This window comes from Oculina patagonica, chromosome 13 (assembly GCF_052425735.1).
Source record: "Oculina patagonica isolate OP01 chromosome 13, crgOcupat, whole genome shotgun sequence".
NCBI lineage: Eukaryota > Metazoa > Cnidaria > Anthozoa > Scleractinia > Oculinidae > Oculina > Oculina patagonica.
The window spans coordinates 7,154,280-7,182,212 of NC_135770.1; the positions used below are offsets into that span (position 1 = coordinate 7,154,280).

The 27,933-nt window shown below is 38.0% G+C and overlaps 1 protein-coding gene and 1 long non-coding RNA gene across 3 annotated transcripts in view; both read left to right on the forward strand.

The window, feature by feature from the left end:
• LOC144636909 (uncharacterized) overlaps positions 1 to 27,933 on the forward strand; it is a 264,977-nt gene that overhangs the window by 6,437 nt on the left and 230,607 nt on the right. Inside the window, exons 5-14 of the mRNA XM_078496110.1 lie at positions 102 to 228; positions 652 to 1,128; positions 3,270 to 3,392; positions 16,688 to 17,062; positions 17,943 to 18,057; positions 18,669 to 18,782; positions 20,026 to 20,062; positions 20,518 to 20,644; positions 21,069 to 21,548; positions 26,269 to 26,586. Coding sequence (XP_078352236.1) covers positions 102 to 228; positions 652 to 1,128; positions 3,270 to 3,392; positions 16,688 to 17,062; positions 17,943 to 18,057; positions 18,669 to 18,782; positions 20,026 to 20,062; positions 20,518 to 20,644; positions 21,069 to 21,548; positions 26,269 to 26,586 — 2,293 coding nt within the window. The remainder of the gene's footprint in view (positions 1 to 101; positions 229 to 651; positions 1,129 to 3,269; positions 3,393 to 16,687; positions 17,063 to 17,942; positions 18,058 to 18,668; positions 18,783 to 20,025; positions 20,063 to 20,517; positions 20,645 to 21,068; positions 21,549 to 26,268; positions 26,587 to 27,933) is intronic.
• LOC144635097 (uncharacterized) lies at positions 2,244 to 11,116 on the forward strand. 2 transcript variants are annotated; one of them, XR_013567299.1, is made up of 2 exons: positions 2,244 to 3,575; positions 11,014 to 11,116. It is a non-coding gene; the product is annotated as an uncharacterized LOC144635097 (long non-coding RNA). The 2 variants fall into 2 exon arrangements; XR_013567300.1 differs by lacking the exon at positions 11,014 to 11,116 and adding an exon at positions 7,518 to 7,964.

A 27,933-nucleotide genomic window follows, 5' to 3' on the forward strand; every position in this document is an offset into this window, starting at 1 on the left:
TTTAAACAACAAAATGCGCCCAAAACTGCTAACTTTTTAGTTTTGAAGAACGAAAATGGTTTGGAACTGAAAATTTTTTGAACGATCCCTGGTTCTTATAGGTCAAGCCAAAATCAACAGGTTACGCTGTTCCTTGGCTCAACACTTACGACCGTTCTCTGTCACATGGGGGACTTTGGATGTGGAGATGGTGGATGGACACCGGTCATGAAGATGGATGGCAGTAAGGTATATATAACAAAATTGTCAGGTCGACCTCATTTCCGTTATTGCCTCAGCAAGTATGATTGGCAAGATTCAGACTTGTGTTATCAGGCACTGGGCATAGGCATTTAGTTTTAGTGTATTTAGCTGAAAAAAATTAATATTTAAAGTTAAGTCTATGCTTATCTGTGCCACGTTCGTTAGACCTTCGTCAGGTTGTCCGGCCCCATCTTAAAAAAAAAAAATTAACAAAATTAACGGCTTTTCTTTTACCAAAAACTTTGGGTTGTGTATTGTAACAAAAAAAGCCCAAAGTGAGTGAAGCAATTAGCAGAAAAAAAGTGTTTTCAACTGAGAAAGTAAGCTTTTGCTGAGAATATGTAAGAAAACGCATGTGCTCCTGACACATGAATAATTGTGCAACAACCTTCTTTTTCTTATTATTAGAGCACCTTTCATTTTAACTCTGGGTTATGGAGCAATCAAAATCACTACAACTCTGCTGCATGGGTGACTGGCTTTGACTCACAAGAGGCCAAGTTACCGAGCTACTGGAACACACCCTTCTCTAAGATTTGTCTTGGTATGAAGATCGACCAACAGATCAACTTCATTGTCATCAACAAGCAGGCCAACTCTCTGTACTCACTGATCGCTGACGGGCAATACCGCGCCACCTCACTGGGTCGTAGCACATGGTTTTCGGTTATGGTTTCATATGCCGCCCTGCAATCTAACTGTAACAAAGAAGGGTTCAACGTGGTTTGTAGTGGTCATAATGCGGGAAAAGCTCGGATCGGTATCGTTGGTAACAATGAAAACGACTGCGTGACCTGTGACAGCAGAATCGGGTTTGGAACAGGAGGGAATGACGACACTACCTCGTGTGGAAGACGAGGCAAAGCAGCCATTGGATACATCTTGGTTCAGTGAGATGGAACTAAAGAATAGATATAAAGTTAAAAACCGATAATAAATATACCGATCCTTAGAGAAGATGGAAGTTTAAATATTTTATCTGAAACTTTAGCAAAAGGTTTATACGCTAAATGTATGTTTGTGTATTCTGCATTGTTTCATAGCTAGAGTATTTTCTCCAGTAGCGCACACTCTCACAAACTCTTAAAGGTCACATAACATCTAACAACAAAACGTTTCCCGCCGTGAGATACGTTGCAAAATCTATGACTTCAAAACGCAATAACACTGAAATGTTTCCCACGACTGTTGACCAACGACCATCGTTGCACGGGAATCTTCTAATGTCTGCTTAATGGATCACTATCACGCTGCCTCCTTACAGCTTTTTAAAGCTAGTCTTAAACGTGCCTCCAGAACTATTAACCAGATCCAATTTGAAAAAGAGGCTTGCTTAATTCATTCCAACATAGTTAATATAGGGAAATGGTTAGGAAGCCTGGCAAACATTAAAGGAGCAAACAAAGAGGCCAAGATTTATGTTGGAAGGTCCACGACCCTGCACATCTTTTGTTTTACGCGCATGCACTATGCATGAATTACGTAATCGCAATGTTTTTATTGGTTAGTTACATGAACACACGTAACCACCTATTGTACTTTGTCAGGTTTTGTGCAGGGTCAACCCCCAAAATAGCGAACAAAAACATACAACAAAGAACTTTGCCGGGATTCCTAACCATTTCCCTCTATTGACTATGATTAGGGCTTTCCACAAGTTGCTCGAGATTTCCCAAAAAGTTGCTCGTAATTTCTCAAAAAGTTGCTCAAAAGTTGCTCCAAAAGTCCAAAAAAGTTGCTTCTGATAATAAAAGTTGCTCGAAAGTTGCTCCAAAAAATCCAAAACGCTGCTTCTAATCAAGAGAATTTCTCTAAATATATGCTAATTTCCCTTTGAGGGTAAGAGTTTTAAGCAGGGTTATGCAATTTTACAGCAAGAAGTATCTAAATAACATATTTAGGGGAACATTTGTTAAATATAACAAGGATTTCTTCAACTGAGAAAAATCGTGAAGATATCAATGACGTCATGTTTGCTGAAGAGTTTTGTAGTGTTTTAATGCAGAATGAGCCGAAAGTTGAAACGTCTTCAGATGTTCCTCGAAAATCTTCGGCAAACTTCGTAAATCTTCGGAAAAGTTCGTATTGGCTTTGAACAACACTCGGATAATCTTCGGAGATCTTCGGTCTGGAAATTGCTCAAAATGCAACAAGTTGCTCGAGAGGGAAAAAGTTGCTCGAAGGGGAAAAAGTTGCTCGAAACATGAAAAGTTGCCAAAAAGTTGCCGAGCAACTTGTGGAAAGCCTTAACTATGATTCCAATGACTCTGACTTTATATATTTTTAAGTTCTCTTTTAGATTTCTTTTGAATTTATAGTAATAACTTTTATTTAGTAAGTCTATTATTTAATAGCAGGTCCACACCAGCCTTATGGTTGCCGTACCACGGTACCAGACCTGCCTCAACAAAAAATTATGTATGTATGTACGTGTATTATGATCTTTATGATTTAAATTAGAAAAGAAATAGTATCTTTTGTTTTGTAAATGTGCAGTAACATAACCGGCAAAGGGTGACCCTCATGATAATTTTTCGTTTCTGCCATCAGAAATTTATAAGACCCCATCAAAAGACGACAGGAACGAGCAGGAGCGTTAGTAAGAGAAACGTTGTAAAGTAGTTTTGGAGATGATTTTCTACACTGAGGAAGGATTCAGTCATATGGGAAAGCAAAGCTATATCGCCAAGATGATAATATTTCATTTGCAGCGAATGTGTACACCCTTAATGCAGTACCTTCAATTTAAAGATAAGATAAGATAAGAAACTTTATTTAAGTGTCAAAAACCTTATAGCCTGGGAAAAAAACACCCAAGGCATACTAATTAGGGGACACTGCTAAAAACTAAAAACTACACTAATACTAATATTATAAATACAATAAAAATATATATAAGTCATATAAAAAAATGTTATTATAATCTATGATAAAATCTTTAACTAATTGCTAAAGAAAAGGACAGGTTTCCCAAGAAACCTGTCCTTAATTTGCCAAACACTTTTGATCAACTTAACTCTGAACAGCTGAGCAATCTAAGCTTTAATGACTTACTGAAAAAGGCAGACGAAGTGTTTGAAGAGATATCTTGTAGTAAAGAACAAGCAATCAACGTTGAGGAAGCAACAAGAGAACAGAGAAATTCTGAGGTTTGGGCAAAAATGAGATCTGGAAGAATCACTGCAAGCAATTTCTACAACATATGCCATACTGATCCTGCAAAACCATCTGTCAGTCTCATCAAGCAGATCTACTATGGATCTAAATTTCATTCTGCTGCCACAGACTGGGGATGCCAGAAAGAGAAAAAGGCTCTGGACGAATACAGGAAGGTATAAAAAACAGGTCATTATACTGTTGTTTATATTGGAGACAATTAGTGAAGCAAGAAGAAAAGAAAAAAAAATATTTAATCGGGCGTGGCCGATTTATAGTTTACCCTTTGGTCGTCCTAGAGCATAGTCTCCTGTCGGCCAAAAAGACGGGGATAGCTTGGGGTTGCTACAAAACCGCTACGGGTGACGCATACCGCAATGGTTTTCATTTTAGTTTTGACAGGAAATCGTTGCAGGCACACTTGGTCGACTTTTGGGTTAATGTGTAATCAGGTTGTGTTTTTTTGCTTCGGCGGAAGGACAGAGAAAAAAGCTTACGGGGCAAAGTACAGTATGGGGCCCAGTTCTCGGCCACTTTTGACGTAAACTTGTATTTCTTACCTCAGAAGAACCGGAGGAACTTGAAATTTCTCCCAGAGCTAGCTACATTATTCAGCGTTTTGATGTAAAGCTATCGATCGGTCAAAAATTAATTTGCCCGAGCAATAATAAAAATAAAAGCTCCATTTGTGGGCCCAGTTCTCGGCCACCTTGGCCCAGTTCTCGGCCACTAAAAAGCTTGTGCGTAATTATCTGTAAAAAAAATGCTCAATTAATTTTCACAGTCATAGAATCACTCTGTAAACCTATTTATGTTATATCGATCCCAAATTATTTTTATGAGGCTTTGTTTTACTTTAGAAAAGAAGGATTTTAACGCGCCTAGTTGCCTATGTGCAGGTTCTGGCAAAACCGCATTGTGTGACCCGTGCATTTAGATGGTTTATTTTGCAGTGAAAAGGTCTTGAAAGATTTAGGTGTTGTAGAAATAATAGACAAGACAAGAGTCAGCTCAAAACTTAGAGATAAGATTGAACTTTATTTTTAAAACATTTATTTCTTTCATTCTGGCAGCAGCAGATGAAATTATATTAAAAACCAAGCGCTAAGCTGTGATAGCGAGCAGGGTGGCCGAGAACTGGCAAATACGCAAACGTCGCAAGAAAAAATTTCGAAGTAAATTAAGACCAAAAAATACAACGGTTCAACGAAAAGTTAACTAAAGCAGAAAGCTGAATTATTCTACGTTTCACATGCCAAAAATTAGCTGGTATGGTGGGGGCTTTTGGATAAAATACTAATTTAACTACATCCGTGATCATGAATTTTAAGGAGCCGTAAACAAACAAATTTTTCGGGAATGCAAATTCACCTACCTCCGCGTAAACTCGACGTGTGAGCTTTCTATATCGAATTGAACGATCAAACTCAAGATACTTAAAGCACATGAATCAGTCTATCGTTTGAAGGAAATACCTTTTTCTTTTAATTCAACTGGAGTGTGAAAAAACGCGTTAAACACAAAGTGGCCGAGAACTGGACCCGGCCGAGAACTGGGCCCCATACTGTACTGATATTCACCATTGTGAAATTGCACTTACTTTGACAAGTTAAAGTTATTTTTGTAAATGAAAAAGGTAACGTCATTGATGTCACGCAGTGTTTTTTTTTAGCAAACTAGATGGTTTGCTGGTTTCTGACTATGAATGGGGGTGTGATCTTGCGGTATATTTTTTTGAGCCTGACTCCGCCGTAAAACTTTTTTTTTATTTAGCAAGAACTGTGTCGATTTTCATTTCTGAACAATTGGTCGTCAAGTCGTTTGTCACAAAGAGTAGAATGTTTGTACAGCATGTTTTGGAATTATTTTAGATTTGGTTAGTAAGACGCTTCTGAAGACCTGAGCAAAACATTGGGAATGTACAGTATTAATAGGAACTTATCAACTGAAAAAAAATGGACTTCAAAATGAGAACTTGGATTTTGTTGTAATTAAATTTTATCGCGGATTGGATGCATAATATCACGGCTTTGAAAGTCTTCAAATAATTAGAACACAGGCGGCCCAAGCTCTCTATCAGATTACCTTTGGACGTGACTCTTGCTTACGAGCGGTGTTGTGTTACAAAGATTCGATTTATAAGGGTTTGTATGGGAAACAACGGTTTTGCTTTAAAAGTAAAAAAAGTGTATATTTTGTGAACAAAGTTGACTTACTCTGATTCGTTGTTTCATTCTTTGTTGTCTGCCAGCTTCTCAGGTCGATACAACGCGTTTTCGGCGAGTTATCGTTATTTAGGTGTCCACTGCTAAAATAAAGACAAGGCTGTACACTGATTTCCGGAGTGCCCGCCGCTCGAAGCGAATAAATCCTCTGAAATTAGTCCTGTCGACCCAATTCCTCCGCAGAATCAAAGAAGAGATGTCGAAGTTCCATGTCTGTTCACTTGATTTGCAATTCTGCGCTCAAACGCCTTCGCTACGAAAGCTTTTTTCCGAGATTGCTTCACTTCACAAATTCGAAATAGCCGCGTCCAAACTGGCGTGGACGTTCTCGCGGTTCGCATAGCATGTAGGGTGACTATAATTAACCCGACGGGGGTGGACAGCATCGATTTGTCGCCGGTGCATGCTGTCGACAAATCGATGCTGTCCACCCCCGTCGGGTTAATTATAGTCACCCTACATGCTATGCGAACCGCGAGAACGTCCACGCCAGTTTGGACGCGGCTATTTCGAATTTGTGAAGTGAAGCAATCTCGGAAAAAAGCTTTCGTAGCGAAGGCGTTTGAGCGCAGAATTGCAAATCAAGTGAACAGACATGGAACTTCGACATCTCTTCTTTGATTCTGCGGAGGAATTGGGTCGACAGGACTAATTTCAGAGGATTTATTCGCTTCGAGCGGCGGGCACTCCGGAAATCAGTGTACAGCCTTGTCTTTATTTTAGCAGTGGACACCTAAATAACGATAACTCGCCGAAAACGCGTTGTATCGACCTGAGAAGCTGGCAGACCACAAACAATGAAACAACGAATCAGAGTAAGTCAACTTTGTTCACAAAATATACACTTTTTTTACTTTTAAAGCAAAACCGTTGTTTCCCATACAAACCCTTATAAATCGAATCTTTGTAACACAACACCGCTCGTAAGCAAGAGTCACGTCCAAAGGTAATCTGATAGAGAGCTTGGGCCGCCTGTGATTAGAAAGGTTCCTTTCTTCCTTTTGATCTTATTGTTATTTTCATGTATTGATTATTCGAAAGTGGTTTTCGTTGATACGAAAAAAAAAAAAACGGGTTTTCACTGAATTGCTTGAAGTATTTTTAGACGTGATAATATTGGCTTAATCAAATTACATTGTGCACGAAATATTTGTTATTCTTTTGTCTTGAAACTTTGAGGAAATTGAAATTTTTGTTTAACAGTAGTGTATGAAAGGCATTTTATAGAACTGAATAAAAAATAAGAAACATTGATAAAGGTTATTTCAAAGATTTATTTTGCCTGATTTTGAAGGGTTTCAGGAGTTTTAAAGAGTGCTGGTAAACGGCTGTATGTTGTTTGTGATTACGGATCTTATTTAGTTTCGAACGCTCTAATTTTTGAAAGGTTAAAACAGGTTAAAACCGGGCGGTTTCATGAGTTTTTTGGGTAGAAAGGTACGGTGGTGGTCAAAAATAAAATGTTTAGAAAGGAATGACTGTAGTAGCACGTAAGTCGGAGGTTTGCGTGAGTCACGGGGTATAGTATGCGTGAGCTGGATTTCCGGCGTCATAACGGCATGTTTTGTTTACTGAAAGATACACTCGACGTTTAGTTAGCTTAGTCGGCTTGGGAAACTATTTTAAAAATGAATGTTGTAATAGTTAATTAATAGTAACCTAGAATTAACCCACTCTCGATTGGAGTCTGTTCTGGATTCGCGCTACCTTTTCGCCGCGAAGGAATTTTGTAAAATTTCGCTAGTGGAAAGAGGTACTGTAAGAACAGTATCAATAACTCAAAAGGAGGAACTTCTTTGTAGCTCTGAATTAAGACGTATGATAAAATTTTAGAATAAGAAACTTTCGATATATGGTTTTCATATTGTTTTTGTCAATTTCCTTTTGTGGCAGATTTTTTGAGAATCAGCTTTTCTTTCGTGTGATGACAGACACAGGACAGAACGAGAGGTGGATGAGAAAGATGCCGAAGATGAATAGGCACCGAAAAACGACAAGAACCGTCAAGGACTTATTAATCGGGCGTGGCCGATTTATAGTTTACCCTTTGGTCGTCCTAGACGATAGTCTCCTGTCGGCTAAAAATGACGAGGATAGCCTGGGCCAATCGATTTCATTTCAGTTTTGACAGTAAATCGTTGTAGGAACACTGGGTCGACTTTTGGGCTAATCTGCAATCTGGTTCTCTTCTTTGCTTCGGCGGGAGGACAGAGAAAAAAGCTTAAGGGGTAAAGTACTAATAATCACCATTGTGAAACTGTAGTTGCTTTGACAAGTTGAAGCTATTTTTGTAAATAAAAGGGGTAACGTCATTCATGTCACGCAATGTTTTTGTGGGAAACTTTGAAACTAGATGCCTTGCTGGTTTCTACAAATAGCAGTGTGATCTGGCAGTACATTTTTTTGAGGCGGACTCCACTTTAAAACTATTTTTTATATATTTAGCAAGAAGTATGTCGATTTTCATTTCCGCACAGTTGGGCGTCAAAGTCGCCTGTCACAAAGAGTAGAATGTTTGCAGAACATGGTTTGGATATATTTTAGATTTGACTAGTGACGTTAGTAAGACACTTCTCAAGACATCAGCAAAACATTGGCAATGTACAGTATTGGTGTGAACTTGAATGGAATTTTTTACGAGATCAGTAAAGCTATCGAATGAAAAGATGACTTGAAAATGAAAACTTCGATTATAATTAAATACCAATTGAATTTTAGATGAGAAATTCCGGAAGTGACATCTGTGTTCAAAATAGGAATTTTTGTACAACTTAAAGTTCCGAAAAAAAAAGACCACATGTTTTGTGAAAATCACAGACAAACATGATCAGGAAAACAAAACAGACCAATGGGTTTTATTCACGAAAATACAACTTTCTTAAGAAAGAGTTTGTAAACAAGACAATGGAATCGAATTATATTTCACACGAAATATTTGCATACATTTGAACTTACAAAAAGAAGTATCTCTGTCGAGACATAATAGCGAGACCTTACATTAATCATTATTGTATTCTGATCTGATTGTTATTTTTTATGCATTAACTATTTGAAAGTGGTTCTCATCGATGAAAACAAAACGGTTTTTCATTCACTGCTTGAAGTATTTATAGACGTGAAAACATTCGCTTAATCAAATTACATTCTGCACGAAATATTTTTTATCTATTTGTCCCGAAACTTTGAGGAAATTGAAATCTTTGTGGACAGTACTGCATAAAAGCAGTTCAAAGAATTGAATAAAAAGATAAGAACCATATTGATAAAGGGAATTTTAAAACTTTATTTGGGCTCATTTTGACGAAATTCAGGATTTTCAAAGACTGCCAGTAAACGGTTGGATCTTGTCTGTCTCTAACGATTTTGCTACGGTTTCGAACGAGCTATTTTTCAACATGATATCATGGTAGCGGGCAGAAGTCGGTTCGTTCTGATTTTTTCAATACGGTATACAAGTTACAGGTCAATATACAGACCCTCTGTACAATAAAAAACGTTTTAGGAACAAACCATTGTGAACTTATTTTTTATGTTGATCAGTAAAAATCCTTAGTACGACATGGGGTTTGTTATCAAGTTCGTTAGTACGTTAATACTGCAAGGTGTACATATATAACCTCAGAGAATTATTATCAAGTGTGTTTTGTTTTATTAGCGGTTTATACTCTAAATTCTTGGTATGGGAGATCAAAATTAAGGCAAATTTTTGTTATTATCTGATTGCTTGGCACAGATTAGTACGATACTGAATTTGTTAGGAAATGTAAACAAACATTAAATTGAATGAGAGTAGACAGGGAGGGACAGGTGGGGGTGAAAGGCTAAGGAGATGGAAAGGGAGGGAGAATTAAAATCCATGCTTGGTTATATCACGCAACCTTTGACTTCTGTTGTTTTCTCACAAGAACAAAACTTAAGGTGGGGTTCTACCTGAATTTGAATGGAAATTTAAGAGATTTAAAGAAGGGATTGAAGAAAAGAATGGAAACACCTCCAAACAGTTGACCCCCTCGCAAGAGCACTCCGGGTTGTCAGGAGACTGTTTGGTGTCCGTCCACCAATTTTTAACTTCAAATTCAAATTTTTAAATCACATTAAATCTCCAATATTTCTTATTTGTCTAAATTTTACTAATTCCCCAAAATCGTCCAAAAATTAACAAAATACTGCAAAACAAATATATATGGCATAAGTAAAGCTTTTTTGGATTCCTTGAAACGCGGCTGAAATGGTTTTCAGTGTTTTCCAGCCCTTATACTTTGGGTCAGTATTACTATTCTTCACCAGTTGCTATTACAGTAATGGTATGAAACAAATACCTAATCATATGCATTGGTCAAAAAGTTGTGATCATTTTCTTGACAATAGTAGTTACCTGATTATGAGTTGTATACTGTTCCATTAAAGTGTAAGGGCTGGAAAATACTGAAATGCGTCAGCCACCTAAAGCGTTGGAAAAATTGGTCTTCAGGTAAAAACCCCGCCTTTATTAAGTATTGCGAAAAGGCTGCACTTTGAAAAGTGTTACAAATTTATATTTTCTAGACGTCTAGTTAAATCGTTTATTTGTATTGTGCGAAATATATTTTTATAACTTGAGACCATTATGTCATTAAGTAATAATGCCATCTTGAAAACATTCCAGATTTTCATTATTAAATAGAAACACGAAAAATTCAAATTTGGGAAAACAAGCCTGTCAAAATGACGTTGCCATGGTGATTTCAAGTTACTGGCACAATAACTAATCCTACCAAATTATTGCGAGATAAATTTTAGATAAACGCGCAAAGTTTGACAGCGTTTGGTTGAATCTTGAAAAAAGTATAAGCGTCCAAAGTCAGCGCGGGCCTCACAAGCCCTCCCCCCCCCCCCGGCCTGAATAGGTTTAAGTGACTGTTTTTCCAGTGATTTTTACTGTACTGTACCCTGCCTTTCAAGTCAAAACAGATAGCTAATTATTAAGCGCCCGATTTTAAGCTTCTTAAGCTTCTCAAGCTTCTTGTTTTTTATTATTCTCAAATTTGTTTGTAACACATGTGTATTTTTGCAAATTTACTTTTTTTTTTTTTTGCAAAGTGTATTCTTAACTGCACTTGTAATCAGACACTCACATAGCCAGATGATCTTAGTGGAAGAACTATAGCATAATGTATTTAGTAATTTTGATATGAATTCATAATTGTGACTAACTGTTACAATTTCCATCAAGTGGGAGTCTAAATATCAATGGCTCTTTATAATACCTTTATAATACCGTAAGAACCCGCAGATAAGCCGCACCTTTTTTTCCAATAATGACAATATAATGACAATTATGTATTTTTATGAAAAATATGAAATTAAATGGCTAAACCCCTCTCATTTTTATTATGTATTTTTGTAACAGGCCATGGAGAGATCCCATCAGAATTTTACCTTAAAGCCAACTGGTTTATGGATTTCTCCAGACAACCCACACATTGGATAAACAGATAAACTTTCATCGACATCAATGTTTTCCTTTTCACTTTCACATTCCTCCTCGATGATTTCCATTCCTAAGTTGCTACAGTCCGTTTCGTTGAACAATTCACGTACACATTTTCGTTTTTTGCCCTGTCGTTCCTTGGCTCGTCTTTGCCTTTCAAGAGCAGATTTCGAGCTTGGCTTTAACACAGAGCTTGAAGAATGCCCCATGTTCTTCGTAGGCGCCCAGTCAGGATGGCTTTCGTTGTAAAGATCTGCCGGCTTTCCTAGAAAAAAAAAACACACACGAAAATATAAATTTTACATACTCAAGCAGTTTTCAAGGAAAAAATAAACCTTGACAGTTCAAAGCTCTTACCTTCGTGAAAGTGACAAGAACATACGTGCGGATACTTTACGTCGCGTCTTTACGTCGTTGCGTCTCTCCGGATGTTTGCGATCCACTGTTCGCGCCGTTTTTTCGAAATTTCTTCAGTTAAGACGCCCTGATGTTTAATAACTGAAGGGATTTTGAAAAAATGATAGGTGACGGTCTCTATCTGAGCGGTTGGAACACTTAAAAACACAGCAAAATCTACCCATCGCAGCGAATCACTCACGGAACCTTTGTTTGTTTATGTTTGACCTGGCATGCAAGATGGCGGCGTAGTTACGGTTGCCACGGAATCACTTGACGCGCGCTAAACCTCTATATTTGTATGTAAGTAAAGTAGTTATAGTCAGGTCGCTTAGCGCAATTTTTTGGAGAAATCGTTACACGGTTGATAAACGCACCAAACTTTGCAGAATGATTCTTGAAAGACTATTAAATAATGTTATCCGTGGCTCCACCTGAATTTTTTTTTTGCAATTTGCAAAATTTGCTAAACATTTTGACCACGTACAAACTCTCAAGCACTCGTTACCGCGCTATTTTGAATTGATGCAATGAAAGTGGGACAGAAGGAAATATTTCTCTACTTCGAAAGAAAATTGCAGTTCTATCCTTAAATGTTGCAAAAATATATATAAATTGAAGACATTGATGAAGTTTTCGCTAAAATATTAACTTTTAGATGCAGTTTTCTAAAATGTTTATTATGGTAATTATATGCGCTTGTAGTTTGTGCCCGCCGAGGGATGCAGAACTGAACATGCTTAAAGAAGCTTTGAAGAAGCGAGATTAGGCACAAGTTTTGGCCAAGGCAGCTTCAATAATAGGAAAACACATCTTCAGCCACGAGACATATAAATTTAATGGATTGTTCCCATAAAATAGTCAAGAAGCATTGAAAATTAAATTTTCAATGGAGACGGTTTGAGAAAGCAAGATAAGTACAAGTCCCAAGCATGCCTTACCGTTGGCCAGCCTATTGTCTACAGCACAAAGAATCAAAGGAATCAAAGGAATCCGATACAGAAACAAGGCACTCTTACGAATGATACGAGCGTAAACCGCCTCTGCCTGCCTACACTAACTTCAAAACACATAGACTGACGTGATGCAAATGGATTATCCTGCATTTACACCAGCTGCTAATTTCTATTTTCTATGCAAGGGTCACACTAACCTGCGATCTTTCTCATCCCGCCACAAAAAAAAAAAAGAACGCCTTATCGCAGGTTAGGGTCACACAGCTTGAAGAGTAGAAGCCACGTGCGAACACTTAGACGAAGATGGAGTTTAAACCCCTTAATTCCTGCCTTCTAAAGGTCTGTTCATAGTTGGTGCCCTAGACAACCTTCAAAAAGCCTTTTCTTGGTACCGGCACCTGTCTCCTCCAGTTTCCAACTGAAAACCAACCGGGTAAAAGTATACCACCAGTTGCGATTCCTCCATCTGTACCTAGAAAGCTCTCTGCTTTTATTGTAACATCACATCCAGTTTTAGGGGAAAGAGCAGACTTGGTAGGCAGTTTTAAAGGAAACAGAAACACTTCCCTGTTTAGCCTCTCGTCCGATTGAGACCCTTGATGCCGACTGTGAGCACTTCTGAAAAACTAACCGGCTGGTTATCATCGTTTATGACAAAGAGAGTTCGTCCTTGTCCCTTAACTACACAAGGATTTGACTTTTCTGTCAAAGATATAATATTTATTATTTTCAAGCCTGAAGCCGCCGCAATTGATGCTTGGGCTAGGGAACATGGAAATTGCGTGGTTTTCTCTTCAATTTGTCTTATGGGTAATAAATATCGGGTACTCTGATATATAAATGCCTTTCCAAAATAGTGACGGACACCCCCTGAAAAATCTAATTGACCGCTTACGAAAGGGAATATTGCAGAACATCTTTTATGAATTTATGCAAATTAGCTAAAAACGTTCTTGTTTAAATTGCAAGAAAAATAAATAAGTTCGAATAGAGCCACGGATAAACTTAAAAAAAAAGTATCGAAAAGAGGCTGCATGCCAAAATTGGAACTTTTATCACAAAATCTAATCGATCGCTTACGCAAGGACATTGCGGAACAGCTTTAATGACTATATGCAAAGAGCTAAAAACGTTATAGATTAAATTTCAAGAAAAAATAGAATAATTCGGTTGGAGCTACGGATAAACTTAAATAAGGTATAGAAAGGAGGCCGCATGCAAAAATTGGTGCTTTTATCACGCGTGTCACGATTGGTGCGCTAACCGACCTGACTATTACGAAAAAACGTTTTCGTCTTTAAACCCTTAAAAGAGCTAGCCTGAATTTCAGACATCCCTCTGTGCTCGCCTCCTCGCCAGAAGAGACGTCTGAACACATTTGGCTCTAATGCCGTCCGGTGACGTCACTACACTTTGGTTTTAATTCACGCGGAAAAGTTTCTGTCGAGGTCATGAAATTGTGAAAGAAAAATCGCTTCAATAAAGGATTACAGGGTAACAAATTGTTTGAATAGTAAACTATTGAAGACTTGAGACAAATGAATGAGATTTTAATCGACTACAGGCTATATTCTTTTACGGAACCGATTTAATCTGAACTGATTTGCTTTATCTAGCGATCAAAATATAATATGCAGCGGACAAATACAACACACTTGTGAGTACTTAAATGAATCAATTTAGACGGTTACATAGGCATCAAGAAACGGAATTCAATACAAAAATATCCTTCTTGACCGTGGGCACTGAGTTCAGAAATCACTGGCTCATCGAGGCTGCAGGACATAAGCGTCGAGCGGCTTTGTTGACAACAAAAGAATAAGCTTACGTATAAATTTGGCAAAACACTGTGCATGTCGGAGCGACGAATGCCGCCAACTTAAAACCTACCGGTTTCCATTACTATTCTTCATCCGTAGGTAAACTAATAAAGTAATAAACTCAAAGTAAATGACGAATAAATTCATTTCTGGGAAGGTGAACTCTTTCGAAACTCTTTGCAAACGTTTTCAAATTACAATCCTCGCGCGGTAAAATTCAGTCATAATTTCACATAATTATGCAAAATATTTTTAAATCAACCAATCAGAATCACTACCCGGTTTTCGGGCAGTGACGTCACCGGACGGCATTAGAGCCAAATGTGTTCAGACGTCTCTTCTGACGAGGAGGCGAGCACAGAGGGATGTCTGAAATTCAGGCTATAAAAGAGCCAGCTGCTGCATTTTTTAACTGAAACATAAATCAACCTTTTGAATTTGGTAATTTTTTATCAGTTCTAAGCCTTTAGAACTATTTATGAAAATGAATACACTAGATCAGTTGCTTCTCTCTGATTACTTATGTTCGTTTTTATTTCAATCCGAAGCAATAGGCTTTATTTTAATATACAACCTTGGATTTGCTCAATCGATGCGCTTTTATTGTAAATTTTTTTAGTAATCTACGGTTCCTATACGGTTAACACTATGTGAACTTGTTGCAGGTGAGAGCTAGTGGTATTAACAGCTCGTTGACACTTTTAGACTCATTAGTCATTTAATAAGTTGCCTTTTTGTGCCAATAACATTTTGAGCTCAGTTTTAATAGCGCTATATATTTTGAGAAATTTTCCTGATAAAACCACTGTTTTGGATTTTTTGGGGCAACTTTCGAGCAACATTTTTTGTTCAAAAGCAACTCTTTTGGATTTTTGGAGCAACTTCCGAGCACCTTTTTCGGAAATTTTGTAGTATCTACACAAATGCTCTAACCTTTCGCTAAGTAATCCTAGACTGCTTTTGGTTGCTAATGAAGCAATTAGTGTTTTAGCCTATTTCATCATAACAGGAGCCCATAAACAAGCTAGTTATCTTTGTTAATATACTAAAATTAACTGCTTTATATTCAGGCAGTTCGCACGATAAGGTGTTACAATTTAGTCAGATAAAGATAGTTAAATAGACAGGTGGTTACCACGGTTAGTTGAATTTCTTAAACTGATAACTGTTGGCTTTTCTGTGTTTTAAAATTATTAAAAGAACATCGATTAATTCGTTCTTCACACTATCGTCAAAGTAAATATATTTTATTTCCCGTTGTTAATTTTATTCACGTACTCGTTTAGCAAACTTACAACATTAATTACGCTCTTGTAGTAACTAATCACACACATGCAATCACACTTGCAAATTAACCAATTTCATGACAACTTGCTGTCATAAGCCAATGCAAGTTGTCACTGTTGGTTAGATCCGGTAAACTAAAGTGCAACGGCTCTTCCTAAAAGCGAGTTGCTCAATTTGAGCTTTTCTTCGGCCAAATATTGAATTATACTTTTTCAAAGATTCAATCGTTTTGTCGAACTTTCAAATAAATTAAAATCTTTTGCACTCTGAATTTCTAAAGAATAATTCATTATATTTGTTTGCGCTTATTTGTTTTGAATACCTGTAACGATGGCAAATGGTCAAGTTTTTTCATTAACATTACAACAAGGATATAATATGTATTTATATATTTTCTTCATCCTCGTTGAATAACAGCAATTTAATACAACAATTGTAATAAGAGTAGAGCCACTCAAGTTCAGCTTGTAGTTCATTCTGGTTTAAAATGAAGATCCCTTTAATTGCTAATATAGTTCAAAAAATTTACTATTATTTGAGGTAAAAACGTTAAGAACCCAAAGAATAAAATAACAGATTAATGCATGAAACAACATGCAGGTGTACTTATCATATACACACGTAGATGTCAATGCAAGCAAAATTCAAAATATTTTGACATGCCGTCGACCGATCATTACTGAGAAGAGATCGGCTGAGAATGAGCTGTTTTTTTTTTTTTTTTTTTTGCATTGTGCTTTCATGGTCGCCGATCAAGTATTTTTTTTTGGTCGAAATTTCTTTCCATTGTGAAATCCAAAAGGAGAAAAATATCGTCTTGAAAATGCAGAAGCTGGTATACTTGTGTAATCTTCATAAAACCGAGTCTCTGATTGGATAATATTAAGTTCCTTGAATGAAACGAACGCTGATTGGCTGCTTCTTGAACTGATCCCATCCAATCAAATTCACGACTGCAGCGAAAATGTTTGAGCTGCCTTATTATTAACGTAGCTTAAACTACAAGCAGGTATTTGCATAATGTACAGAAGTGTTTTTGATCACTTTGCCTAAATACAAACACTTCAGACAAAACGTTTTGAATGTCCTGTCGAGATGTCATGGCAAAGAAGAAGAGTTATCGCCTGAAAATAGAGTAAAATGTCCCCGTGTCTTTTGTATTTTGCTTTTCTTCACGTTATTCCTTTAAAAGCCGAACAGAACCATTTGGACGGCAGTCGAGGTTTAAAGCGAGGCGTTCATGTACAGGGAGAACGAGTATCGTACGGAAACTTTGCGGTTGACAAGTTTCATCGTCTTCAAGGAACAGTTGGTTCATCTACTCTTGTCAGCAACTACAGCGAGTGCGCTCTGAGCTGTGTTAACAATCCGCCATGTTCTTCGTTTAACGTCGCCTCGTCTCCTCGTTCAGATGGAAAATACCGATGTGAGTTGTTAAACGAAGACAAGTATTCTGCAAACCCAGGCCAGCTTGTCAGCTCACAGGAATACCACCATTACAGCATCAAGGTATAAAGGAAATGTTGTTATGAATATCTTTCCACTTGTATACTTTCTCATTTGGCACTTCCACGAATTATAAGGAAGACCTGTTTTAAATCTATTATTTTAGATAATGGTCACACACAAGTTTTGTTGTTTTGTTTCCACTGGGATCGAGTTTTAGGGTTCAAATGCTAAATTATAAAGTACTGAGAACCTTCCAGCTAACTCTTTGAATCAAACGGTTGGTTATTTGAAAACTTGCACACAACCTTAAATAATTAAATTAGTCATCACTTTAAAGTTGACTTCACCTATTTAGTCTGTCCAATTTTGTCAAATGAAGATCTCGATGAAGAAATAGCCCTGCAGCTAGATAGCTTTACGTTTACATTTCTTTATGATACAAGCTACGGAAATTCTTGTAAAAGGCAGAAACTAACTAATAAACGGTGTATAAATGTATTTTTTGGGTAGTGTTGGTTACCCAATAGGACGTCGAAAACCGATCAGTCACCTTTAATTATTTTAATTTCTTGAAACTAACCCGTTGTTAAGTTATTAGCAATTGCATATATTACACCCAAACAAAACATTTTGAATTAGCTAGGCCTTCACAGAGGTAATGTAAGTGTTAAAATGAGTCAATTTAGTAAATTAGCTTCCCCCGCTAAAACTCAAAGTGACTTGAAGACATACAAGACAAGTTAATCATGCAAAAGCCTTTTTTTTACAGAAGCATTATGTTAAATGCTGCATCGGCGATAGGGCTCAGAGTATTTATGTTCTAAAATAAATGTGTTTTTTTTTTTCATCCAGCCTCTGTGAATGTTTCCCTAACTTTTCACTCTTTTCATAACTTTATTTGCTGTTTATTCGAAACGATTAACTAACATTTTGTCCACAGACGCCATGCTCAAGTTTTCCGTGTCAAAACGGTGCAAAGTGTGTCCCGAATTACGGTGAAAATCAATACCACTGTGATTGTGTTCCCGGCTACAAAGGAAGCTACTGCGAAACAGGTGAGATGAGGTTTATTTGTAAACAAACGTACTGTGTTGAATTGAATTCGCAGCTTGAAGCCTTGAAATCTTAATCTGGCTCTTGATAGGGAATCTTGCAAGTCACCAAATGGATGTTATTCATCACAAACACGTTGGTCAGTTTGCAAAGGAAGCGTGGTACGGGATTATGACGTCATTGCGTTGCCTTGTCTAGTAGTGAATTTTCTGCGAGCAAAATCGCTTGAATTGAGAGATATATGTTCTTCTAATACTTAAAACGCATATCGACTAAGATAATTTTGCCTCCATTGTATGATCGCAATATTTTTGACATCATGCAACACAACATAGCGTAAACAAGCGCAAATTTTTATAATTAATTATTATCTTGGTTTAATTTAAACGCGAGTGAGTTTTATAGGTAGTGTCTCAAATTAAGTACACAATCTCGCATCATAGATTGTTTTACTGCTTATTATCATTTCAATAGTTAAATAGCTATTGATAGTACCGAAATATCGCCCTTGCCTTAGTTGATCTAACTTACCCTGATGAACATATATTGCTTTAAAACATGTTTTAAAATGCCTAATTTCATTTTCACTTTCAATAACTTTTTTTTCACGCAGATATCGACGAATGTGCCAGTGATCCGTGTTTAAACAGAGCGACGTGTGTTGACCAGGTTAACGGATATGTTTGTAACTGCCAGCCGGGATACGCTGGAGTCCATTGCCAGACTAGTAAGTACTGTATTTATTTTGAGTCCTTATCGTATCGCATTAAGGTGATTCCACTAAATGGCATTGCGCATCCTTGCTGCGCATACGTTTTCGCGTCATTTAGCGCGCGCACGAGCGTGCGTGCACACAGAACACTACGAGATTTCCTTCAGGCTTAGCTCGGTAGATAAATAAATGGTAGCTTTCTTCTAAACGAACACGGTGACCCCCATGTTTTAACGCATTTATCTAAATGTCATAGTATTTGACGAAATACATGTACATATTCTTTCTGCCCTATAATCTGAAAATTTTCTAATTTTTTATGCAAGCAAACAGTTTTTAATGTCTATTATAAAGTCATCTTTTCCCAAAATGACTAATGTTAGAAAATGTCTAAGATTGATGTAAAAAAAAAAAAATTAAAAACTATTAACAAGATGAAAAGGTGTAAAGATTTTGGAAGAAATTCTTCATAAAAAAACTCTAAGTCAAACAGAGGCTTCAACTTAAAAAAACACCAATTTTCGATAAAACACTCCCGGAAACATGGTCGTCATTGGACCGTCACGTGAACAAACAATTGGCACATCAAACTATTACCCAATTAATTGAAGGACGAATCACAGACTGTGGCAATAGTTGCTTGATGCTTTTAAAGTGAGAAAGGTTGGAGATCAAGATCGGCACTTTGTGCCCCCACCCTTCTGCTGCTTTGCAAATGGGCCGGGTGGGCACAAATGCGGGATGGCCAAATGGAGACGTCTTCGTTTGGCCTAGACTTGCGTACACTTGTGTTGACGTGCGATGACTTGCGTTCACTTTGGTCGAGATCAAATTTGCACGCAAGTGAACGCAAGTTTTTCAACGCAAGTTACCGCAAGTTTTGCTTCTTACTTCAAATACTGAACTGTAGCGCGCGCAGTAGCATTTGAATGGCTTTTTTGACAACTTGCGTGCACTTGCGAGTCCGTTTGGCCACCCAACGAAAGTTTGTACGTAAGTTGAACTTGCGACTACTTGCGTCCACTTGCGTTACCGTTTGGCCAGGGCTTCCCACAAATGCATCGTGAAGATTATGAGGTTGACCCAACAACTAACAAGTACCCATATGGGCAGCTGGGTGAAGTGAATGAGGCAACACAATACCTCAGAATAGCTCGCAATTGGTTCTTTCGACTTAGAGGACAGTGCAGTAAACAAATCAGGCCACTGGGCTTCTCATATTATTTTAACAAAACCAATAACTTTTGATTTCTTTCAGTGTTACGGTCATGTCAAGATCTGTATGGTGTATCCGGGTAAGTCATACTGCGTGTCCGCATTATTTCATGTCGCACGTCGTTCTAATATAATTATTCTCATTTTGAAGGGTCTGTCGGGACGCTAGTGATTGTAAAGTAAATTTTAATAGCATTTGTGAAACTAAGATCTATTTTTTCACAAGTCTTCGGACGTTAAACTTTGTCGAGTAAGCTGTGAGCGTTTTCTTGAACTTATACGTACAAAAACTTTAAACTTATGTTCGGAGCCAAACTTTATAGGTATTAAAGAGCGTTATTGGATAGCTGCAAAACGCATGCCATCTTTTCTTGACCATCAATTCTTGACTTAAGTTCCTTCCTTGTTTACAAACATATTGACAAGAACCTGGATTTAAACAACAAAATGCGTCCAAAAATGCTAATTTTGGGGTTTTGAAGAAAGAAAATCGTTTGGAATTGAAACTTTTTTGAACGATCCCTGATTCTTATAGGTCAAGTCAAAATCAACAGGTTACGCTGTTCCTTGGCTCAACACTTACGACCGTTCTCTGTCATATGGGGGACTTTGGATGTGGAGATGGGGGATGGACACCGGTCATGAAGATGGATGGCAGTAAGGTATATAACAAAATTATCAGGTCGACCTCATTTCCGTTATTGCCTCAGCAAGTATGTGTATGATTGGCAAAATTCAGACTTGTGATATCAGGAACCATGCATTTGTATTGGCTTACCAGTATTTAGCTGCGTATTTTTGCCTCGTTCGTAAGACGTTCGTCAGAAACCTTAGAAATATTTCCTTAGAAATAGTAAAACAAAATTAAAATATAATAAATATTAAACGAAATTAACGGCTGTTATTTTACCAAAAACATCTTGGCTTGTGAATTGTAACAAAAAAGGCCCAAAGTGAGTGAAGCAATTAGCACAATAAGAGTGTATTTACTTGAGAAAGTAAGTTTTTGCCGAGAAAAGATAAGAAAACGCATGTGCTCCTGACACGTGAATTATTGTGCAACTATCTTCGATTTCTTGTTTTTAGGGCACCTTTCATTTTAACTCGGCGCTATGGAGCAATCAAAATCACTACAACTCTGCTGCATGGGTGACTGGATTTGACTCACAAGAGGCCAAGTTACCGACCTACTGGAACACACCCTTCTCCAAGATTTGTCTTGGTATGAAGATCGGCCAACAGATCAAGTTCATAGTCATGAGCTGGCAGGCTAGTTCTCTGTACTCACTGATCGCAGACGGTCACAGACGCGCCACTTCACTGAGTCGTAGCACGTGGATGTCGCTAATGGGTTCACATGCCTACTTAGAACCTCACTGTAACAGACAGGGGTTCAACGTGCTTAGTGATGACTCCTCGATGGGTAAAGCTCGAATCGGTATCCTTGCTAACAACGAAAATGACTGCGTGACCTGTGACACAAGAATGGGGTTTGGAACAGGTGGACGACATAATGACGCAATCACGTGTGGAAACCATGGTCAGACAGCATTAGGATACATCTTGGTGCAGTGAGCTGGAAATGAAGATATAAGGCCAAGTAAAAAAACAAACAAACAAACAAACAAACAAACAAACGTTTCCTGTGCAGATTTCTATAAAAAAGAGAACGGGCGGCACTTTTTTTGTTTTATTATTTATTATTTTGTTGCATTCCTTAACTGTGTTGTTCGAACATCGATGATTTTTCCTCCATCGTCAAATTCTCCAGAAGCGAACTTGCAAAATAAATCCTGCATGGTAATTGACCTATGCAGTACGGACCTAGCGTACCAAGGATTTAAAATTTTGGCCTGAGTTTATATTAAAACGCAGACTAAAGCCATGTCTTACTACATAAAAAGTGAAAGTGAACGTTTGTTGGTTTTTGTTCGCCCAACTTTTCTTAAAACAAATAATAAAAAAAAGAGAGGCGGCCCCAAATAATGAAGCGGGCGGGGACGAGGGACGAGAAATATTTGTTTCTTTTTTTATTTGGCCTAAACACCGTCATTAAAAGCTAATAACTCCTATGCTCATATTAAAGAACAGAAAATTTCAAACATTTTATTTGATACTTTAGTAAATGTTCAAAGGGTTTGCTGCGAGAAATAATTAAGGCAAATTTTTTTACCAAGCTTCGTTGTTATATTTAGTGAGGATTTATTGTGTAACTAGCCTTGGTGTATATATATGATCTCGTAGTACGGTAGCCCTAGAGCTAAGGAGTAGGACATTTCCTTTAACTTTAATCATGACACTTTAGATGACACTCAGATAACGTACCTTGTAGATCAAATGAAAAAGAAACATATCGCTTATTGGAAACGACATTTCCTTTGTATACACAAACAGGTAAACACAAACGATATTATTATCAAGGGTAAATCGAGAAAAATTAGTTAAATGCGAGGTTCAAAGAGTTAAACATTTGCATAATGGTGGTGGCTATACAAATACTTTAGCACGAATTGAATCCGTTTGCACTTTCAAACTCGGTGTTAATTGCTTGATGTAAAGCATCTCGTTGACAAGACAATCAAATTTGTTCCTGTATTTCTTTAGTACTTTAAAACAACAGAGTACCTCAGGGACAGCACCCGCGTGGTCGTTGTCATAGTACTTGCGTACAGAAGATGACGTGCTTTTATGGCCATCCACGCGGGCATGAAAATGCCCGCGCGTGTAGCCAACATAGCTTCCTGTATCACACAGGTTACACTTAAATTGGTTCACTACGCACTGCTGGTTAAAGTTATGGTTTTGTCATTTAGATCCATATAAGTGATTTCCTCTCTAATATTTAGTTTCATAGCGAGTATTTGGCAAAACTTAATAAGAAAGATTACGTCAGTCGTGACACAGTCCCTTTAAATCAAAATTCTCGAAGAATACAAGAATATACGCACTGGCTTGTTATTAACGCTAATGCTCCGACAGAAATAAAAAGAGAAAACATTTATATAAGTAAGTACATGTAGTTCCAAATACATGCAGGTGTTTTGCATATTCATGCACATCCGGGTGTTTTGGATAGTCCTTCAAACACTGCAAATAAACTATCAAAAACTAGACGTCCTGTCGACATGTCATTACAAATTAACTAGACATATGCATCCTGTCGACATATCATTACAAATGCGATGCGAATAGCCGCAGCGAGCTGTATTTTAATAGTTGACTAGTTTGGGCACTTAAATACGCCGCCTTGTCGTCTTTTTTTTTGTGTGTGTGTGTGTATGAAAAGCAGATTTCGTCTGAATGAGACGTCTAAAGGCGTTCACGTAGGATGTCTGAATAACTTCTCACAGTAACATGTTATATTCATACGAATAAACGATCAAAAGCCCCTTTGGGCTCAGTGTCTCGTGTCACGTTTTTCGCGTCTTTCAGATTCATTATCCCATTACTTGCTGGGGAATTTTCTGGTGCACAGCTAACTTGGACTTTTCACTCAAGATGCATTATTCCTCGTTAGAGCTTTATTCGAGGCGTGAAAATTCACAACACAATATACTCGCTATTCTTGTACACCGCACTCACGACAAGCTCAAAGAGTGTCTGCATTGAATAATGGATAGACACCTTAGCGAAATGGACAGCTTTTAATACGCGCTTATAAATAGCAAACAAAAACATTGCGATATCTTTAATTTTCGATCGCTCTCTGTGCAGTTTGAGTCTTCAGATAATTTTGACGTTAGCGCGCGTTCTGTTTGCGATAATTTACGCGATACGTCTGCAATCAATCAACATGAAAGGTTGTGACTACGATGAAGACAATGAAACTGAATTTTTAAAATCCGTGAGCATCCCGCATTGAAGGAAAAAAGGAAACCAGTTGCAACTGAAGCCGGCAAACACAGAATGAAAACTGACATAGCGAACAATTGATATAACTACTATAGAAAAAATGTTCAATCCTCAAGTTAAAGTTTTCACCCGTTGTTTGCCAGAAAAACCTGCATTCGCGGCTTCACGCCGTGCCGCAATGACTTCGCTGCGTGAAATGAACCAACGTAAACGATAAACAGATTAAAACATTACTTTGAATGATTTCTAGAACTGCACACTAATACAATCCGTTATTATTCAGCTATCCGGCTTACTGGTACAACTGTTATCTTTCTCAGTTAAAAAATAAAATAGAAACCAAATAAAATGCAAGCCGTGAACGTCGAAATTGTCAATCAAGATGAAATTCACCTCCGCTGCGAGGATGCACACATTTTTGCGATTCTGCTATATAATTACGTATGGCGTCTGTAGCAACGTTGGCTTCCAAGAGCGAACCGAAAAATGTCCTATGCGGGTCCTCATAGGTGTTTTGGATAGTCCTTCAAACACTGCAAATAAGCTATCAAAAACTAGACGTCCTGTCGACATGTCATTACAAATTAACTAGACATATGCATCCTGTCGACATATCATTACAAATTAACTAGACATTCTGTCGACATGTCATTACAGAGGGGGGAACCTATATCTGATCGTCTACAAATAAGATTGAATGTTGCCGTATATTTTGTATTTGCGTTTGACGAAGGAGAGCGCAAGCCTAATTTTGTTTTTGCGTCCTATGTCTTTTGAGTTGGTATGCCTGTGTACTGTTATGCTGAATGAATCTAACCGCTGATGTAAGGACGCCAAATTCTTTCCATTTTGAACTCGTGATCGAGATGGTCTTAAAACTCTAGAGAGGGTCCAGAGTGAATCGATTTGGCTCCCTGGTAAGACTTTGCAAGTCTTCATATATAAAAGCAAGCCCGCTAATTATATAACATTAAGCTCCTTCAATAAAACGATCGCCGATTGGAGGGGCCCTGTCAGGGGGTTTACGTTATCCCTTATCCCAATAATTTTGAAGGTAGTTATTCCTTATCTCTAAAATTACCAAAGCTCGTATCCCTATGATGTTGATTTTCATTATCCCAAAAATCGAGTTGTTTTACCGTATTTTGTCGAGCGCTGGGTCTCCAAGTTGGATTTGAAAATGGGCGCCTCAGGTATTTATTTGAGGTATAATAAGCTGCAGGTATATTAGCAAGACATATGCTCTTCAAAAATAATGGATAGATACCCTAGGTTACTGAACACTGGGCTCGCGGAATAACCTGCAGGAGGAGTCAAATAAATGCTGGGCCAACAAAGCTGAGTTAGAAATAAACGCCAGGTGCGTTTTATCGAAAAAATACGGTACTCTAAAATTAATTCCTCTAAAGGCCGAACGGAGCCAACTTGGCGGCAGCCATGGTTTAAAGATTGGCGTTCGTTCGTGTCAGGGGGGGGGGGGGGGGAGAAAGTCGGCACTTTTCTTTGAATACACAGCAGTGCCTGGAAACGGTGTGAGTCTGATGTCAATCAAGCCGTTGCTAAGAAAGACGTCAAACCAAAGTTTTGTTTTCTCAGAAAGATTTAAATATCAATGACTGCGTGCGTGTGAAATTCGAATAGTCGCGGTGTTTGCGTTTGATGTTTTACGTCGCTGAGATGTTTTTGGCATTTTCAGCCAGATTTCTCACCTAATTAATAATTCACAAGCCTTACTTTTGCCAGACTGGTCACCGTTATCACTGTTTGTTGTTTTGATGTCCGGAAGACTTCAAAGAAGCAATCAAAATGCAAATAGCTATTGTGTTTTGTGCACGGTCAAGACCAAATCATGCGAACTAAACAATGAACTTTGTCAAGCTATTCACTACGCCCTTAGCAATCATTTGATAGCTACTGCGTAGTGTCGGTTGCCCGGCACCGCTATGATTACTTTTTTAGTCGTGTTACAAAGGAAGTTTCTTCCCCTCCCCCCCCCCCCCTGGTTCGTGTATAGGGAAATCAAGTATTGTATCTTCATAAATAAAAGGATGTCCTCTCATTGGACGGCATTAAGCTCCTTGAACAAAACGATCGCTGATTGCAGCTTCTTGATTATGAATATCCGATTGAATCAAAATTCTCCAATGCTGCAAGAAGATGCGCGCTGACTTTTTATTAACACTAATGCTCCGCAGAAATAAGAAGTGAAAGTGTTTTAATTATTAAAGTAGATCAAGCCACATGCAGGTGGTTGCTTAATATATACACTCACGTAGGTGTTTCTTTATAGTCGTACCAACACTGCACACAAACGTTTTTGACATTCTGTCGACAAGTCATTACAGAAGGAATGATCTATCTGATCGGGTTAAAATGGAGTAAAATGTTGCCGAACCTTTTGTATTTTGCTCTTCTTCTCGTAATTCCTCTAAAGGCCGAACAGAGCCAACTTGACGGTAGCCGTGGTTTAAAGAGGAACGTTCGTGTGCAGGGAAATCGGGTATCGTACGGAAACTTTGCAGTTGACAAGTTTCATCGTCTTCAAGTATCAGTTGGTTCATCTACTCTCGTGAGCAACTACAGCGCGTGTGCTCTGAGCTGTGTTGACAATCCGCCTTGTTCTTCGTTTAACGTCGCCTCGTCTCCTCGTTCAGATGGAAAATACCGATGTGAGTTGCTAAACGAAGACAAGTATTCTGCAAATCCGGGCCAGCTTGTCAGCTCACAGGAATACCACCATTACAGCATCAAGGTAAATCTTATTACGATCTTTGTTTCCACTTGTTTAAACATAAAAGTTGATTTTTGTTTCATTCAATTGCAAATATCAAGAAAGCAAGCACCGCCATGAATAGGGAAGGCCTGTTTTTAAAGCTTTCATTTTAGCTTTAAGTCACAAAAATACGTTTCATTGTCAGCACAAGGAGCTCTTAAGGGGCCAGTGTCACTGAAATTTTGCGCTACTTGAAAATCCAATGAAGGTGACGGTATTAAAGGGACAGTGTCACGGATTTTAGCCAAACTTTTTCATCGGAAATGACCATCAAATTTGTTTAAATGAATAAAATAACCTCTTAAAACAGTGAAGAAATATTTAAATAACTCACCAAATGCAAAAGAAGGTACGGATGGCCAAAAGTGTCGAAGATTGAAACGGATTGCGATGTGGGCTTTTGAAATATGGTCCGGCGGAACAGTTTTCAAAGTTAATCTTGTCTGCTTGTAGTTTTAATTTATGACGCCCGGGAGACACATTTAGCTGCAATGAAGCTATGGTTTTGTCATTTAGAATCATAGAATTAATTTCTTTGCAAACATTTAGTTTCATAGCGAATATTTGGCAAAATTTAATAACATAAGATTAACTTAGCCGTGACACAGTCCCTTTAATTGGAAATCCACTAATAGTGGCCTGAAAATTGTTAAAAAGTGGTGTGGCTATGGATAGGTAGGAAGAAAGTGGCCTAAAACTTGAAAAAGTCGGGCAGACGTTTTGAATTTGACAGTGATACTTGGAAGATAATCACATAAGAGACAAACTAACTCCCGAGTTAGGATTTCGAGTTGGATTTTCGAGTTGGATTTTCGAGTATGATTTTTGGGTCAGGATTTTTTTGGCGAGATTTTTTTGGGGGGCAAGTACTAAAACCCGAAACAACGAAACGAAACCGCCGAAACGGCCGAAACGAGCGAAACGGAACGAAACGAAATCACCGAAACAAGCAAAACCCATTACATTTATTGAAAGCTAACCGTAAACAGGCTAACCGGAGTGCATAGTAGGCTAACTGTAGTGTATAGTAGGCTAACCGGAGTGCATAGTAGGCTTAATAACGGAGTGTATAGTACAGTAAGTAGCGGAAATCTTGAAGTTTTGCTTGTTTCGGTGATTTCGTTTCGAGTTTCACTCGAGCTCGTTTCGGCCGTTTCGGTTGTTTTGGCGGTATCGTTTCGCTCGTTTCGGCGTTTTCGGTGGTTTCGTTTCGTTGTTTCGGGTTCTAGTACTTGCCCCCAAACAAAACCCGCCAAAAAAATCCTGACTCGAAAATCCTAACTCGAAAATCCAACTCGAAATCCAACTCGAAATCCAACTCGAAAT